The 13,568-nt window shown below is 33.3% G+C and overlaps 3 protein-coding genes across 4 annotated transcripts; 1 reads left to right on the forward strand and 2 right to left on the reverse strand.

Moving 5' to 3' along the window:
- Window positions 1-532: 532 nt before the first annotated feature.
- Window positions 533-4,979, reverse strand: LOC133293915 (uncharacterized). 2 transcript variants are annotated; one of them, XM_061492541.1, is made up of 8 exons: window positions 4,559-4,979; window positions 3,952-3,996; window positions 3,682-3,811; window positions 2,751-2,814; window positions 2,626-2,674; window positions 2,450-2,547; window positions 1,110-1,248; window positions 533-926 (listed from the first exon to the last, which is right to left on the reverse strand). In XM_061492541.1, exons 1-8 carry the CDS (start codon window positions 4,904-4,906, stop codon window positions 780-782), a joined length of 1,020 nt encoding a protein of 339 aa, XP_061348525.1. In that variant the 5' UTR covers window positions 4,907-4,979; the 3' UTR covers window positions 533-779. The 2 variants fall into 2 exon arrangements, with proteins under 2 accessions (XP_061348525.1, XP_061348531.1); XM_061492547.1 differs by having other exon boundaries at window positions 2,751-2,816; window positions 3,678-3,811.
- A 1,772-nt stretch (window positions 4,980-6,751) lies between these two features.
- On the forward strand, window positions 6,752-8,212 carry LOC133294040 (uncharacterized). Its single transcript, XM_061492690.1, has 2 exons — window positions 6,752-6,781; window positions 7,694-8,212. The coding sequence occupies exons 1-2, from the start codon at window positions 6,767-6,769 to the stop codon at window positions 7,970-7,972; spliced, it is 294 nt and encodes a 97-aa protein (XP_061348674.1). The 5' UTR covers window positions 6,752-6,766; the 3' UTR covers window positions 7,973-8,212.
- A 538-nt stretch (window positions 8,213-8,750) lies between these two features.
- On the reverse strand, window positions 8,751-12,685 carry LOC133293930 (protein ABA DEFICIENT 4, chloroplastic-like). Its single transcript, XM_061492557.1, has 6 exons — window positions 12,476-12,685; window positions 11,652-11,880; window positions 9,784-9,884; window positions 9,342-9,470; window positions 9,165-9,253; window positions 8,751-9,042 (listed from the first exon to the last, which is right to left on the reverse strand). Exons 1-6 carry the CDS (start codon window positions 12,518-12,520, stop codon window positions 8,895-8,897), a joined length of 741 nt encoding a protein of 246 aa, XP_061348541.1. The 5' UTR covers window positions 12,521-12,685; the 3' UTR covers window positions 8,751-8,894.
- Between the last annotated feature and the right edge of the window lie 883 nt (window positions 12,686-13,568).

Raw genomic sequence — 13,568 nt, forward strand, 5'->3', positions numbered from 1 at the left:
TTTTTAGTTGACCCTATTAAAAGTTTTTCGACCTAAACCATCTCAAGAAAACAAGGAAACTTTCTGTAACATCCCGAGCGTTGACGAGGGCGGGGAGTGATCACCGGTGCAAAAGGGCATAGATAAGGAGCGGCTCATGACAGGCTTCCAGTGGGGGTTACATGAACGAATGAATCGAATCGACACCCGAAAGAGAGAAATTCCAAAAACTGTGCAGGTATGATAGACTGCACAGTTTGGGATGCTTATAAGAATTAATTGGTACTACCTATACTAACAAGATGCATCTGCTTTTCGGTAGCCCGGATCGGAAGAACTCCACAGTTAAGCGTGCTTGACTTGGAGTAATTCTGAGATGGGTGACCTCTTGAGAAGTTTTCCCGGAAAGTGTGCGAGTGAGAAAAAAGCACACTGAAAAGTCTCGTGTTAGTATGTGGGGATAGTCATTGATTCTTGAAGCTGCCCAGGCGTTACACTTTCATCTGGCTATCAATCCTTTGTTTTATTCACATTTCTAGTTCAAAACGATTGTGTGAGATTTCATGCTTGATCTCAAATGTACATAAAGGTGCAAATATTTTAATGAATGGTGAAACTTGGATCACTGTATTACACAGCTCAATCACATTCTTGCTTGGACCTTCCTCTATTGCCTCAACTTGAAGCTTGGAGCACCTTCTACATCATTAGTAATGATTTGAAGCCATACAGAAAAGCATGTACTCTCTACCAAAATGAGAGAATGAACCAAAAAGATTTCTCCTGCTATTTCCTGCTTCTTACTTTTCTAAACCATTTAGCCATGAAAGAATAACTTTTGCACCTTTCTCCCACGAAATGTCCAACATCATATCATGGGCAACTGCTTCAACACATACTGGTGACACACCATAAAACTTAGCTGTTTCCTTAAGTCCCTCTGCATCCTGTAACCAATAAAGGGAGGAAATTGCATAATTGAAAATAGTGTATACTAACGAAATTCAAATCAACGCTGCAGAAACATTGGTAGAGAAGATAACTGGGCAATAATAATTCAATGTATTAGACAATATCATTGGAGAAAAAAACACTTAGTTACTTGACCATTTTTTAGACACACAGCTTACCACAATGAAGTCATCGTTTGCACCCAAAACAAGAATTTCAATAGGGCAGTTTGGCACTGAAGGAACTGGAAGTGATGCATTCAGCTTTCTTAAATCAAACAATGGCATCCTGGAACTTTCTTTCATTAGCTCTTGATATCTGAAATATGAAAACAAGCCAAAGGTTTTGAATAAACTTGAAAACCAAGAAAATTAATCGGGGATAAAAAGATATCATGGTCAATGTTATTGACAAATGACAACACCATTCCATGACACCAAAGCCTTCCATATTTGGCCCCATATGTCAAAAATTCTGCTAAAAATTATAAAGGGAAATAAATCACACAATTTGTTAATCATGAATAGATGTAAATATTATTAAAAATTAAAATGCATGAAAGTGGCTCAAGCACATTCAGATTATTATTCACACACGAATTGTAATATATATATGCCAAAGCCACGGTTAACAAAAAAACCAGATTAACTTTGGAACCAAGATTGTGGTTGAAGGGTTGAATAAAAATTCCAACTTGTAGTGAACTAGTGCTGACTAGATCTTAATACCAACAAGCGCATACCCAAACACCAAAAGCTTTGGAAATATTGGGTAAATATGCAGCAAAATTAAATTTAAACACAACACGTGTTAACCTTAGCAAATGACCCCTGACTTGAGTTGAAGGGTGAGCTTAATCAAACTAAAAAGATCACTTAAACACAATTGTTAGTTCTATATTGTATCTCTTGACAACAAGCAATGCAATGACTAAGAATCCAAAATAACGCAGTAAAAAACTTTTTTAGATGCAATGCAAATAACTAAAGCATGGTAGTGATATATATAACAAATTACACAAAGGATATTTAACACAAAAATCAAGTTCAAGAAGTTCAGCATGAATTCAGCATTTTCATGTTTATGGGGTTTATAAATTTAGTTTCTAGCTATCTTCCAGTAATAAACATTCTTTCCCTATTGACTTCTTTATTTGAATTTACTCCATATAAAGTCAGTCACGGTAAACCAATCTGTTTTACTACTAAATAATCAATCATTTTCTGTAGTTTTGAAGCTCGGTGTGTTGCATTGCCAAGGCTTATTGTTAGGCACATTTTTTTAAAAGAATTTCTTCCTTTATTCCCCACCTCTACCCGTTAATAAATAATAAGCTTTGATTACAACTAACCATGTTTTGGTACATGACTTAGTTCATTTCCATAATTGATAGTTTCAATTTCCATTTTTCTTCCATATGAAATCTAGCAACAACCTATGAATATATCATCAAGCATCATCTTTCCTTTTCAAATTTCAATGGAAGTGCTCATGGGAGAATGATTTCAGGATAACAAACCTTTTAACAACATGATCCTCCATTGTGGCTGAGAAAAATGTCTCCTTACAAAGAGAAAGAGAGCTTTGAAAAGCTTTTGCTGCCAAGCTGCGTGTAACCTGCCAGGTGGTGGATATACACATATAATCAAATAAATACAGAAAAGTCAAATTCTTCAGAAAAGTCAGTGCAAATACCTTGAAGGCAGCAATTGGCTTGGAAAAGAGATATCTCCACACTAGCCCACTAACGAAAATAAAGAAGAATTCTCAATCAGTGCACTCATAACAATAATAACATACTAGAAAGTTTAGTTAGTTACCTATTACCGGAAGGAGGGACAGAGCAAACAAGGACAGCTCCTCTAAGCTTCGGGTACAAAGGTTCTATTTATAGAACACGCATCAAAAAAATTTGTCAAAAGAGAGTAGTAGATTACTGAATATATATATAATATATATTTGGGGGGATAAAAATAAAATACAAACTGATACCATAAAAGACAACTTGATGCACTTAGAATTGGTCTAGAATTGTGCATTTGTCATGTGTGAATGCATCATTTTTGGGTTTTTTTGGCTTATTTTAATTTCAATGGCAATATTATAATTTTGCGTTTTTATTGTGTTTTAGGGATATTTAGTATTATATAAAAGAGTGTTTAAGACTCCATTTGTTAGTTATTGAATTTATGAACACTGTTAACATTCCTCAAGAACTAGGTTTTTCCTTATCAACCCGAATTCATCAGTTTAGCCTATATTCTAACATAGTTATCATTCTTTGAGAATTAGGGTTTTCCTTATCAATCCCAATTCGTCTATTTAGCCTATTTTTTATGCGTCTAGGCATTACATCTAAAGCATGCACCAGAGACCTATAAAATCGTGAAAGGTGTACACATTACACTAGTTGCATTTATTGGGAACCTTTAGGATCATTGACATGTTATCCCAAAATATAAGTCCTAAGCATCGACTACGTATATGAAGTTAGTCACTCATGGTCAAAAAGAGTGTTCTTTACAAAGATAAAACTATCCCTCATTAGTAAAATCTTAAAAGGCAACACATCTGTGTCTTTGACCACATTCACTATGGTGTTTTCATGTCAAATTCAAAATAACCTGAAATAAGCATTTGGTGTAAATAATTCTAAACAATTAACAATTGTATGAGCCTGGAATCCAGAATTCTCTAATTTAACCACTTTTCAACAAGTATGTGCATGAGTAAGCCAGACTCAGAAAGTACCTATGTGTTTGTCACTTCCTAAATTGGAAATATAATACTGAATAATAAGCCCTCCAAATGAATGTCCGAACAAGACAGGTGGTGACCTGATATTTTGATAGATGAAATCTGCAACATCTCTTGCATGTGTCTACTGCAGGATATGGTGCAAACAGGATATTATAAGAGTATATGACAATAATCCATGATGAAATATGTCGAAATTATGAAACAAAAATTGAACGTTCATAGATGATTAAATCTGAACTAGTAAAGGGAGAGGTACTATACCTGAAGTGTACCAGCAACTGAATCAGCAGGTGCATCACTTTCACCCTGCCCATGTAGAATGCATGCCAGAACAATAGCAGACAATCATAAGAACAATGTGAAATCACCAAAGGCATACTTTAAAAATCACATATTCATCAATCGACCGAAAATCTATCCGAATGAGGTTGGTGTGTACGTAGCCACAAAAATATACAACACAAGCATGCAGGTATGTGTATGCACAACTTGAATTTGGATTTAGCACATATCATATTCATTTAAGAACAGAATATGATACTAGAGTCACTCACCAAAGATAAATAAAAGAACAGAATATGAAATGTCACATCACTTAAGATAACAGAGGGAATCTCCCCATTAATTCATTAGATTAATTTAACATTTTGAGGCCCCAAAATACATCATTCAGCACCTATTCATTTACTCTGAATTGACATGGTTGTTACCAAGATTACTATTCACCCATCACATTGGAACTACTATTTTAACACTAAAACAGTTACCAAATCATCAGATACACATTATTTTTTGGTTCTTTTCTTTAAACTCAGCAACAAAAAGGGAAGGGATTTGTTTTAAGAGAGAGAGAGAGAAAAAAATGGACCTGTCCTAACAAGCTAAGAGCATAGCAATCATAGCCAGAAGCTGAAAAGAAAGGGAACCAGTGTTCAGCCCAGCACCAAGCAGCATGGTAGCTTCCATGAACAAATACCAAAGGGGTTTGTTCTTTTTTCTTCTCTAGCTCCTTTTCTGTAACACCCTTCTGCACAATCACTTCCATGCTCAGACCCGAAGGAAGCTCGTGGAAAACACGTGACTGCCCTTGCTTCAGATCGTAAGAGACCCCCATCTTCTTGCCTCTGCTGCTGAGGACTGCTACAGGCTTCCAAGAAATGTTGGATTTTGAAACATTCAGAAAATGGGCGTGGAACCATGAAACAGAAACAGCCATTGCCTTTCTTCTTCTTCTTCTTCTTCTTCAAAGTTTTGATCTTTAGCTTCAATAAGATAAGGGTGTTGCAACAGCAATCTATGTTTACCAAAACCACAGGAGTAACCTATGATTACTTTTTTAATGTCTGTTTATCCTTATTATTCTCCTATTTAGCATTGATATTGACTGCAATGAGAGATGGGATTACATTTAATTTTAAAAAATATATACTTCGACATAAATAATATTTTTAATTTATATAGTATATATTATATTTAATATTCAATAATTTAATAAAAAATAAAACTAAATTTATAATATTCATCAATTTTGCAAAAAAATATAAGATATTTCAAATATTTATATTAAACTTAATAAAATAATAATCGTAATACAACGAATTTAATAGTTAGAACTAAAAACTCAACGTAACATAACCTTTGAATCTTTTTTTAGATTTTTATAATGGGTGTTGGAGTATCGAAGAGTGTCCAAAAGTGTCGGATACGACATGTCAGAATTTTTAAAGTGTCGGTACTTTATAGTTATTCTCGTAAACAAGTTTTAATCTAACTACAATCTTTTTTTAAAAAAAAATTATATATCACACTTAATTTAATGAATTTAACTGTATTAATAATTAATAACAAATATAAATGTTAAATTTAGTAAAGGATTTATTATTTCTCATATTTATTATATAAATTTATCTCATACACATATAAAAATATATAAGGCCTATATGAGAAGAAGAGAAAAAAAAAATATAGACTTCACATACTTTTATGTGTGTAGAAAATCTTAAATCCTTTGTTAAATAATATACTAATATATTAGGGATTTTTTTAAACTTATTATGCATTAAAATTAATATTTTTTTTCTAAAACAAAAAATCATTCACAGCTTGTGATCTTTATTTTTGTGTTTCAAAAAGTGTACATAATCTCTCAACTTTACCCTTTTTGTTAAAAATATCATTCCTTCAGTAAATCATTAGGTTTTAAAGAAAACTATAACGTTATTTTTTTTTAAAAAAAGAAAAAGAAAACTATAACGTTGATTTTTTTTTTTTAAAAAAAAAAAAAAAAAAAACTATAATGTTGTCCAATTCCTTAAATCAGGGTAACCTGAATAAAAAAAAAACTTTACTCGTTCATTTTAGAGTCTAATTTTGTGATACTAACATATGTTTTAGTCGTGGTTTTCTTAATTTAATTTAAATACATTATCAGCTTACCCAAAAAAAAAATACATTATCAATGTAAAAAGAAATTTACTATATCATCTTATAACGTGTTATTATATTAAAAATCTACACATCCTCATAATTTCTTTTAAATAAGTGTATAAAAAATTAATTTTAATATTTAATTCTAAAATATAAGTCTCATACTATTCGAACCGAATTAAATAAAAAAATTAAAAATAACGTCCTTAATATATTGTTGGGAGAAATGAGAATACTCTATCTAGTAACTGTTTCAACTTTCATCCGAATAACACTAAAACCATTCTTAATTATTAAAGCCTTTAATAGTTTTTTAATTTTTGTAAAAGATAAGGGAAAAAAAAACACAGAGAATTATGAAAATAAGTTGGTTTGGATCTCAAAGCCCAAGTTTGTTTGGTATAGATAGGCCCAAATACGAACTTAGATTCAGTGACTGATAAGTGATAAGCATTGTTGTTGATTGAGCGTGCAGCAGCATTGGCAAAGGTAAACCCTTTTGCTTTTTATTCAAGTTGAGGAATTTTCTGTTTAATTATGTGCGCTTTGTTTGAATCTCAATGTTATTGTACTCTATGTCTCTCGAGGGGCTTAGTTATCGGAAACCTGACTTATACTAAAAAACTATTATTTGCAGATATACTGTTTGATGAATTGCCTGTGTGTATGTAGGTTTGGTATTTATATAACCCAATTGTATTCTATGCTGATTTTGATATGTGGGTTTGTCCTGAACCTTAAGCCGTGTATGCTTGAGGACATGGGTTGAGTTGAGGTTGTCTTTTGGACTTGAATTCCTGAATTTTTTGTGTTTATTGGATCATTGATGACTTACTTAATATGCATAGTGTGATTGCATGGTCGTGGATTTGGAATCTGATGCATGTTTTTCCGTGTTTTAATTTAGAAGCTTGATTGATTTTGACTTTCGAGCTTCATATTTTTGGTTTTCTTGTTCTGGTGTTTCAGAACAAATGCAAATGGCAGATTATTGAGCTTGATTTGGAGTTATGTAAGACTATTTTACGGAACAGTGACCAAAGTGCCACTGTTTAATAATTTTTTTATCCAAATGTCACGCGAACAGTACTTTTTACCAGACTGTCATGCGACGTAATTCGCTATAACTTATAGCAAATTATGTTTGTCAATGATTTCATGACACGTGGCCATATTGCGTACCAAATTCGCTACCATAAGTAGCGAATTACGTCCAGTCAGTTTTTTTCTGCGAAAATATGACACGTGTCACAAAATCATTAACGAACGTAATTCGCTATCAGTCGTAGCGAATTACGTCACGTGGCAATCTAGTAAAAAGTACTATTCGCGTGGCATTTGGGTAAATTTTTTTTCAAAGAGTGGCACTTTGGTCTATCTTCCCTGTTTTACCTCAATAAAATACTTGTAGTACGTAAGCAAATGCAAATGGATGGTTTCTATTCCACTTAATATCTAGTTTGTTGTCTTTGGTTACTTTGTAGTTATATTTTCTTTGATTATTATCAGTGTCACTCTTAAATAATGAAGCATCTAACTGTCTTTTTTGTTTTCTTTAATTTTTCAAAATACATAGATGGAAACAGATTCATGTGATGCATTGCATCCTAGGCCCCAGGTGAAAGCCACACTTCGCCTTGGCACAGAATCATATTCTGTTCAGGCAAACAAAGGTTCTTTATCAGAGCAATTAGTTTTATTGAAAGAGGAAAGCATGACCATATTGAAGGATTTCATAACAAAGCATAATGTTCCTCACGATGTCCCAGATGAGTTATTAGAAGCATCTTCAGAAGATGATGATGATATTCCTGAGAAGCCTCAAGTGAAGTCTAAGAAAACTAAGATCACTTAGCTTTTGAAATATGTCAGATTTGTCTGAGTGCTTTGATGTGTGTAACATTTAGTTAGTTTATTGAAAAATTTACAGAATACTTTTGGATGACAGACAGCACCTACCGACTTTTAGCTTTATGGAAATAGTATTGTGTCTTCATATGTTTTTAGTTGCTCTTCCGTTAATCTGCCATAGTCTGTACTGTGTGGTTCTTTTTGCAGCTGAAGTAAAATCTGGAACCATCAACGGTTTCAACTAGCGACTGGATAGATACATGATATCAAGAATTGATGCATTATTCTGGCCAAGGTTAACAAAAATAACAACTAACGCATTTTGCCCGGTAAAGTAATTCAAAATATAAAGTATTGACAAATAATTTTGATATTGGCTGAGAATTCCAGATATTGATTATTTATTGATTTAGGCTATTTTCATTTAAATTTCTCCTGTTTATGAACTGTTATAATATATACATATATAACACAAATTTGGCATTAAAAAAAAACTTAAAGATATTGGATTTGCATTGGATTTTACGGGAGTTTTGGGGGGGGGGGGGGGGAAGTGTTATAGAAATGAGGCCGCAAGCATTATATTCTGGGGGGAAATAATCCTTTCAAAGCAACTTGCGTTTCAAAATTTTCATGACCCTCCCAGGGACCATAGGGCGTACTGCTTATATAGATGCTTCAGCTTATGCTGATTAAAAGAGAAGGTTGATTAAAAGTTTGCTTTGCAACGTAACGAAGAAGTATTACACTCAGCCTGGTAATAGATACACTTGAGATAGAACAAACAATTAATTATGTAATATTTTGATTGAAGACCAAAGAATAAAGTACCAATGAAATTATAACTAACTTCAACTCAAACATGACTTTCTCAAATTCTTAAACTTCAAATGAAATCCGTTTGTTTCTGTTTAAGCAGGTGCCTTCTATAAACCATGACCCTCTTTTCTGGTAGTTTTGGTCATTGCTTTGGTGATGACATGAGTAAGAATCCCAATGGGGCAAAAGAACAAGCAAAAAGAAACTGAATGCCGAGTTTCAATCTGATTCTCCAGTCCATCATGGAAAATATGCCTGGATTAATAATCAGAAATGCTATTAGAAAAATAACTAAAGAATGAGAAACCAACAGAAAAAAGGAACCTCAGGTGGGGAGGGTTGGAAAAAAAGAAAGAAAGAAAGATAAAATGCAGAACCTTGCTGCAAAAAGATCAACAACCAACAGGTGAATCCAGGCAGAGGCTAAAGTCAACTCACTAGAGAACATTTTTCCTATACTAGTCAGCTGCACGAAGTACACAAGCAGATCATACATTTATCAGTTGGATAGAACTTTCTTTTTAAGGGAAACAACTTCATTGATGAATACACACCTCTGGTAGCAAGTGTTTACTTGCAAAAATCAATCGGACTGTCTCAGGGGTCCAAGAAAGGTACAATAAATATGCATATAGAACGCCAAGCACTACATATGGTATGCTACTTTCCATAGATTTTTTAGTCTGCATTTTTTAATTAGGAAAATGAATCAGGCACAAGGACATTAACTACACAATCAAAACCGAATAAATGGTATGAGAAAGAAGAATATCAGAATTCACCAAACAATTTTTTTGTTTTTGTTAGTTCCAAACAAATAATTTTACTGCTACAGAAAAAAGGTTTAAGTTTATTATAAAAAAAGAGAGGGGGAAGCATACATGTATATCAATGTAAATGATTTTTGGATATTATCGATACTTAAGATCTTAATGAACCAAAAAATTGAAGATGAATTGTGATCATAAACTTTCTCAAATACAGCAAGAAACATACCAGCTCAGATTTTGGAGCTACAACCATAAGTGTGTAAAATGGGAGCACTGCTATTGTTCCCAATGTGAAGACAGAGCTAGCAAGTTGAGATCCTAAGAACCCTGAAACATAAAAGTAGAAAAATGAATATAGTAAAACAAATATAGTTACCACCAGTTATACAGAAAGAAGAAATGTTTGTCAACTTTATACAAAGAGTACAGATGGCCAAAGAGATTAAGGTAGTTACACAACACTGCTTTGGTATATAGATTTACTAATGATGATAGATTCACTCATTCCCATTACATTTTACATCAAAATAACAACAACAACAAAAAAAAATCAACAGTTAAAAGCAAAACCTTATACCCGACCTGAATGATTGTAGGAAATTTAGACTGTATGGGGAGTAGTACTCAGTCAATCACCCCCTGCTCGGGGATGCCAGAAAAATAAAACAAAACTAAATGAGGGTCACCATTCTTGTGAAATCAAGACACGAGCTACATAAAATAAATTCACAAGATTGATGCAAGGATTGCTCAATACATGCAGTGAAACCTGGTGTCTTGCATACCTTGTCAAGAAATTGAACAACTTCTTAAACTTAAAATAGCAGATTTGATGATAGCAAGAGTTTTAAGCACTGAGCATAATCAAGTTACAAGTACATTAGAACATGCGGTTTCAATTTAGAGTTTTCGGTGTCCAACCAAAACGAATTTCTTCAAGGATTTGAATGTAGTATGCTACATACACCATAACAGTAAGGTAGGAACCCTGAACAGCAAATATAGCTGAGATCAGCAGCCACATGAAAATTGTAGTAAAGGAAATACAAAGCAAAAGGAACAATGTTAACATCAATAACTGGTCTCCAAAACTTAAAAGGAATAAAACCACGTAACTTAATGAACCTTAAACCTAGAAACCATGTTGCCTTCAGCAACACATTGCAAAGTTAAATCAGACATAATATTGTACACCATGAAACTTCCTCCCCCTCTTTCAATAGGGGTACTTCATCAAGTATATAATGTAAAAAGATCAAGGCATATTATATATATATATATATATATGGAACCGGATCCTCTGATGTGAAAAATCACATGACATGGTAAAGTGGGAAATCATAACCATACAAAGGTGGATCAATGGTAATAAAAGAGGAGAGAGAAAAAATAGTAAAATAAGTAGTTACAAAATCATAACTATTGATTTAACTTTGTATGGTTGTGATCTTCTCACATAACCATGTCATGTTTTTTCTCACATCAGAAGATCCATTTCCATATATATATCATTGCTTTCAGTTTCACTGTCCATATAAATATAATGACTCAATGAGACAAAAGTACATTCATTAATTTAGGTTATGATGATACCGTCAAAAGACGTAGGCTGCCTATTTAAATGCATCCTGCGTATCAAATCGTTAATTTGTTGTATTTTTCAAGTTAAACAATATTAATTTACTGGTAAGACAGATCCAACTGTTTTTGCATAAGAATCAAAATATACCCAATATTATAGCCAAAGATTCCTCATAGGCATAGCCAATTCTATTGAATAATGAATTATATCAATGAAGAAACAGCTTGCACCAATGATATTATACCAATCAAAATGCAGGGAAAATTTTCAAAGGTCAAATTGACAGTAGACCACTGAAAGCAATTTTAAAGCAAAGAGACCTTATAACAGAACCTCCAGCTTCACCTATAAGAATCTCAATGACATGATGTAGTGTCATCAAAGTGCAAAACCAAAACACCAGAGACTTCAGTAGGGTGCTTAAATTAATTTGGACCAGCACAAGACACCCAAATCTTGTTATTGTAAAACTGAGTTTCAAAAGTAGTAAATGTAGCTTAAAAAAGGATTACATGAAGCATGTATTCGACTGCTTTTTGGATAATGAACCAATCTTGTAGCTTTTGGTTTCACAACAACTCTGGATCCTCCTATGAAACTCCAATCTGCACTTAAGTTGACTCTACCTCTCACAATGTGCTGGTTACAAAGCTCAGCACCATTAATTCTGATAAGGAAAGGAAAATTTTGCCCCTTCCCAACTGTGCCACTAGGTTTTATAGCCAGCCCCAAGTGATCAATCTATAAGAAATAGAGTCTCAATCGTAAGAAAACTTCTTGATCCCGGAAATAAACACCATGTTATCCATACATAAGAATAAATGAACTACATTGATTGATCTTTTAACTTTTTTGTCAGTGAGAAATAACCGGATTGTGCAGATAATTCTTTAAAAGACAGATCAACTCAGTTCAACATGCAAGGACTACCTGAACAAACCCATAATTGCTATATAAGAAGAGAATTTAGAGGTTTTGGTGACACAAAGAGCCAACTTTTTGCAACATAAACTCCCTTTTAATACTACTATACAAACATGCCCCTAGTATAGATCCATGGAAAGCAAATATAAAAAAAAAATGTCAAATCAATTAAATTTAAAAGGAAAAAAAAATCCACAAATGCCCATTTATTAGTAATGCCTTTGTGATTCAAATCCATGACAGAAGGCCATTTTCAATCAGATATTCATTCAAAGTTCAAAACTTTAAAGTTCAAAAGGAAAGCCCATTTAAGAAAAAATAAATGAACAGAAGTCCACAAAAAGACAAGAAAACTGCAGATAAGATTAAGCACCCAGAGCAAATCAAATTCAAGATAAAACAGAAACTGTACCTTGAATGCTAAGGGAGAGTGGTAAAAGCATGAAGAGAAAGACATGATTGAAGCAAAACAAGGATGCCCGATAACAGATTCAGCAACAATGGCCACTTCTTCATATATAAGTATAAATAAATACAGAACCGAAACGGGTGACCCGATTTCCCACTCAAGAGAGAAACACAGCACTGAATCAGAGATCCAAAAATAATAAAAAGGACAAAAGTGGCTAAGTGCCCATTAACTCAAATAGTTGGAAGGGGAAGATAAAACAAGTAAAGACAAAGAAGTTCAAATACCGCAGTTGATAAATCACTTTCTCCTTATACTTTTTTTTTTCAATTATTTAATATATCTATTTTACCCTTCTTACAAAAAATACATTTCATCTACTTCCCAAGTTTTGCAAGAGTTTTGAAATTCAAGTATGGAACTATTCAACAAAACAGGAACAGGCTACACAGCATTAATTTGATTTTGCATTCATCACATTATCTTGTACCAAGACTTTGCGTCCATGTATTGTTAAAGCATAATTATGTGAGACTAATTCATTATATAGTTTTGGTTTTCTATGAATGATTAAAATCTACACAATGAAAAACAAAGAATGCATTTCTTTCCTGTTCCCAGACATGCATATCCCCATTGATATAATTTCTCATCTAGGACTTCATAATAACTTCAAAAATTCAAAAGTAAGAATCCAACAATATCATTATGAATGGAGACTGTGCTAAGAGCACGAGGAGTATAGTTTGGAGCCCTAGCAATGAACTCAAATCGATTATGTTTGTTGTTGGGTGCTGATGCTCTTAAGGACAGAACGTGTTTTTAAAGCAAAAAAATGAGTCACCAGTTGACGGAACGGATGGAACTTCACCATCAAAATGGGCTTGTATGGGAAAGATTTTTCATCCCATCATTTGTCCTTAAGATTTTTTTTTTTTTTGGTACATTGACAAAGGTCTTCCCATTCAACTTTCTCCGGGCACCATACCCTCGGGGTACGGCCTGTTTGGGCTAGCTCCTCATTGTAACAGTGGGTGCACTAAGCTTCGTAACCAGAGAAAAGGACGAGATTTTTTGACTTATCCTCTGGCCTTCA

Source organism: Gastrolobium bilobum, unplaced genomic scaffold (genome assembly GCF_033153095.1).
Source record: "Gastrolobium bilobum isolate Gb01-03AN ecotype WA unplaced genomic scaffold, APGP_CSIRO_Gbil_v1 utg115563, whole genome shotgun sequence".
NCBI lineage: Eukaryota > Viridiplantae > Streptophyta > Magnoliopsida > Fabales > Fabaceae > Gastrolobium > Gastrolobium bilobum.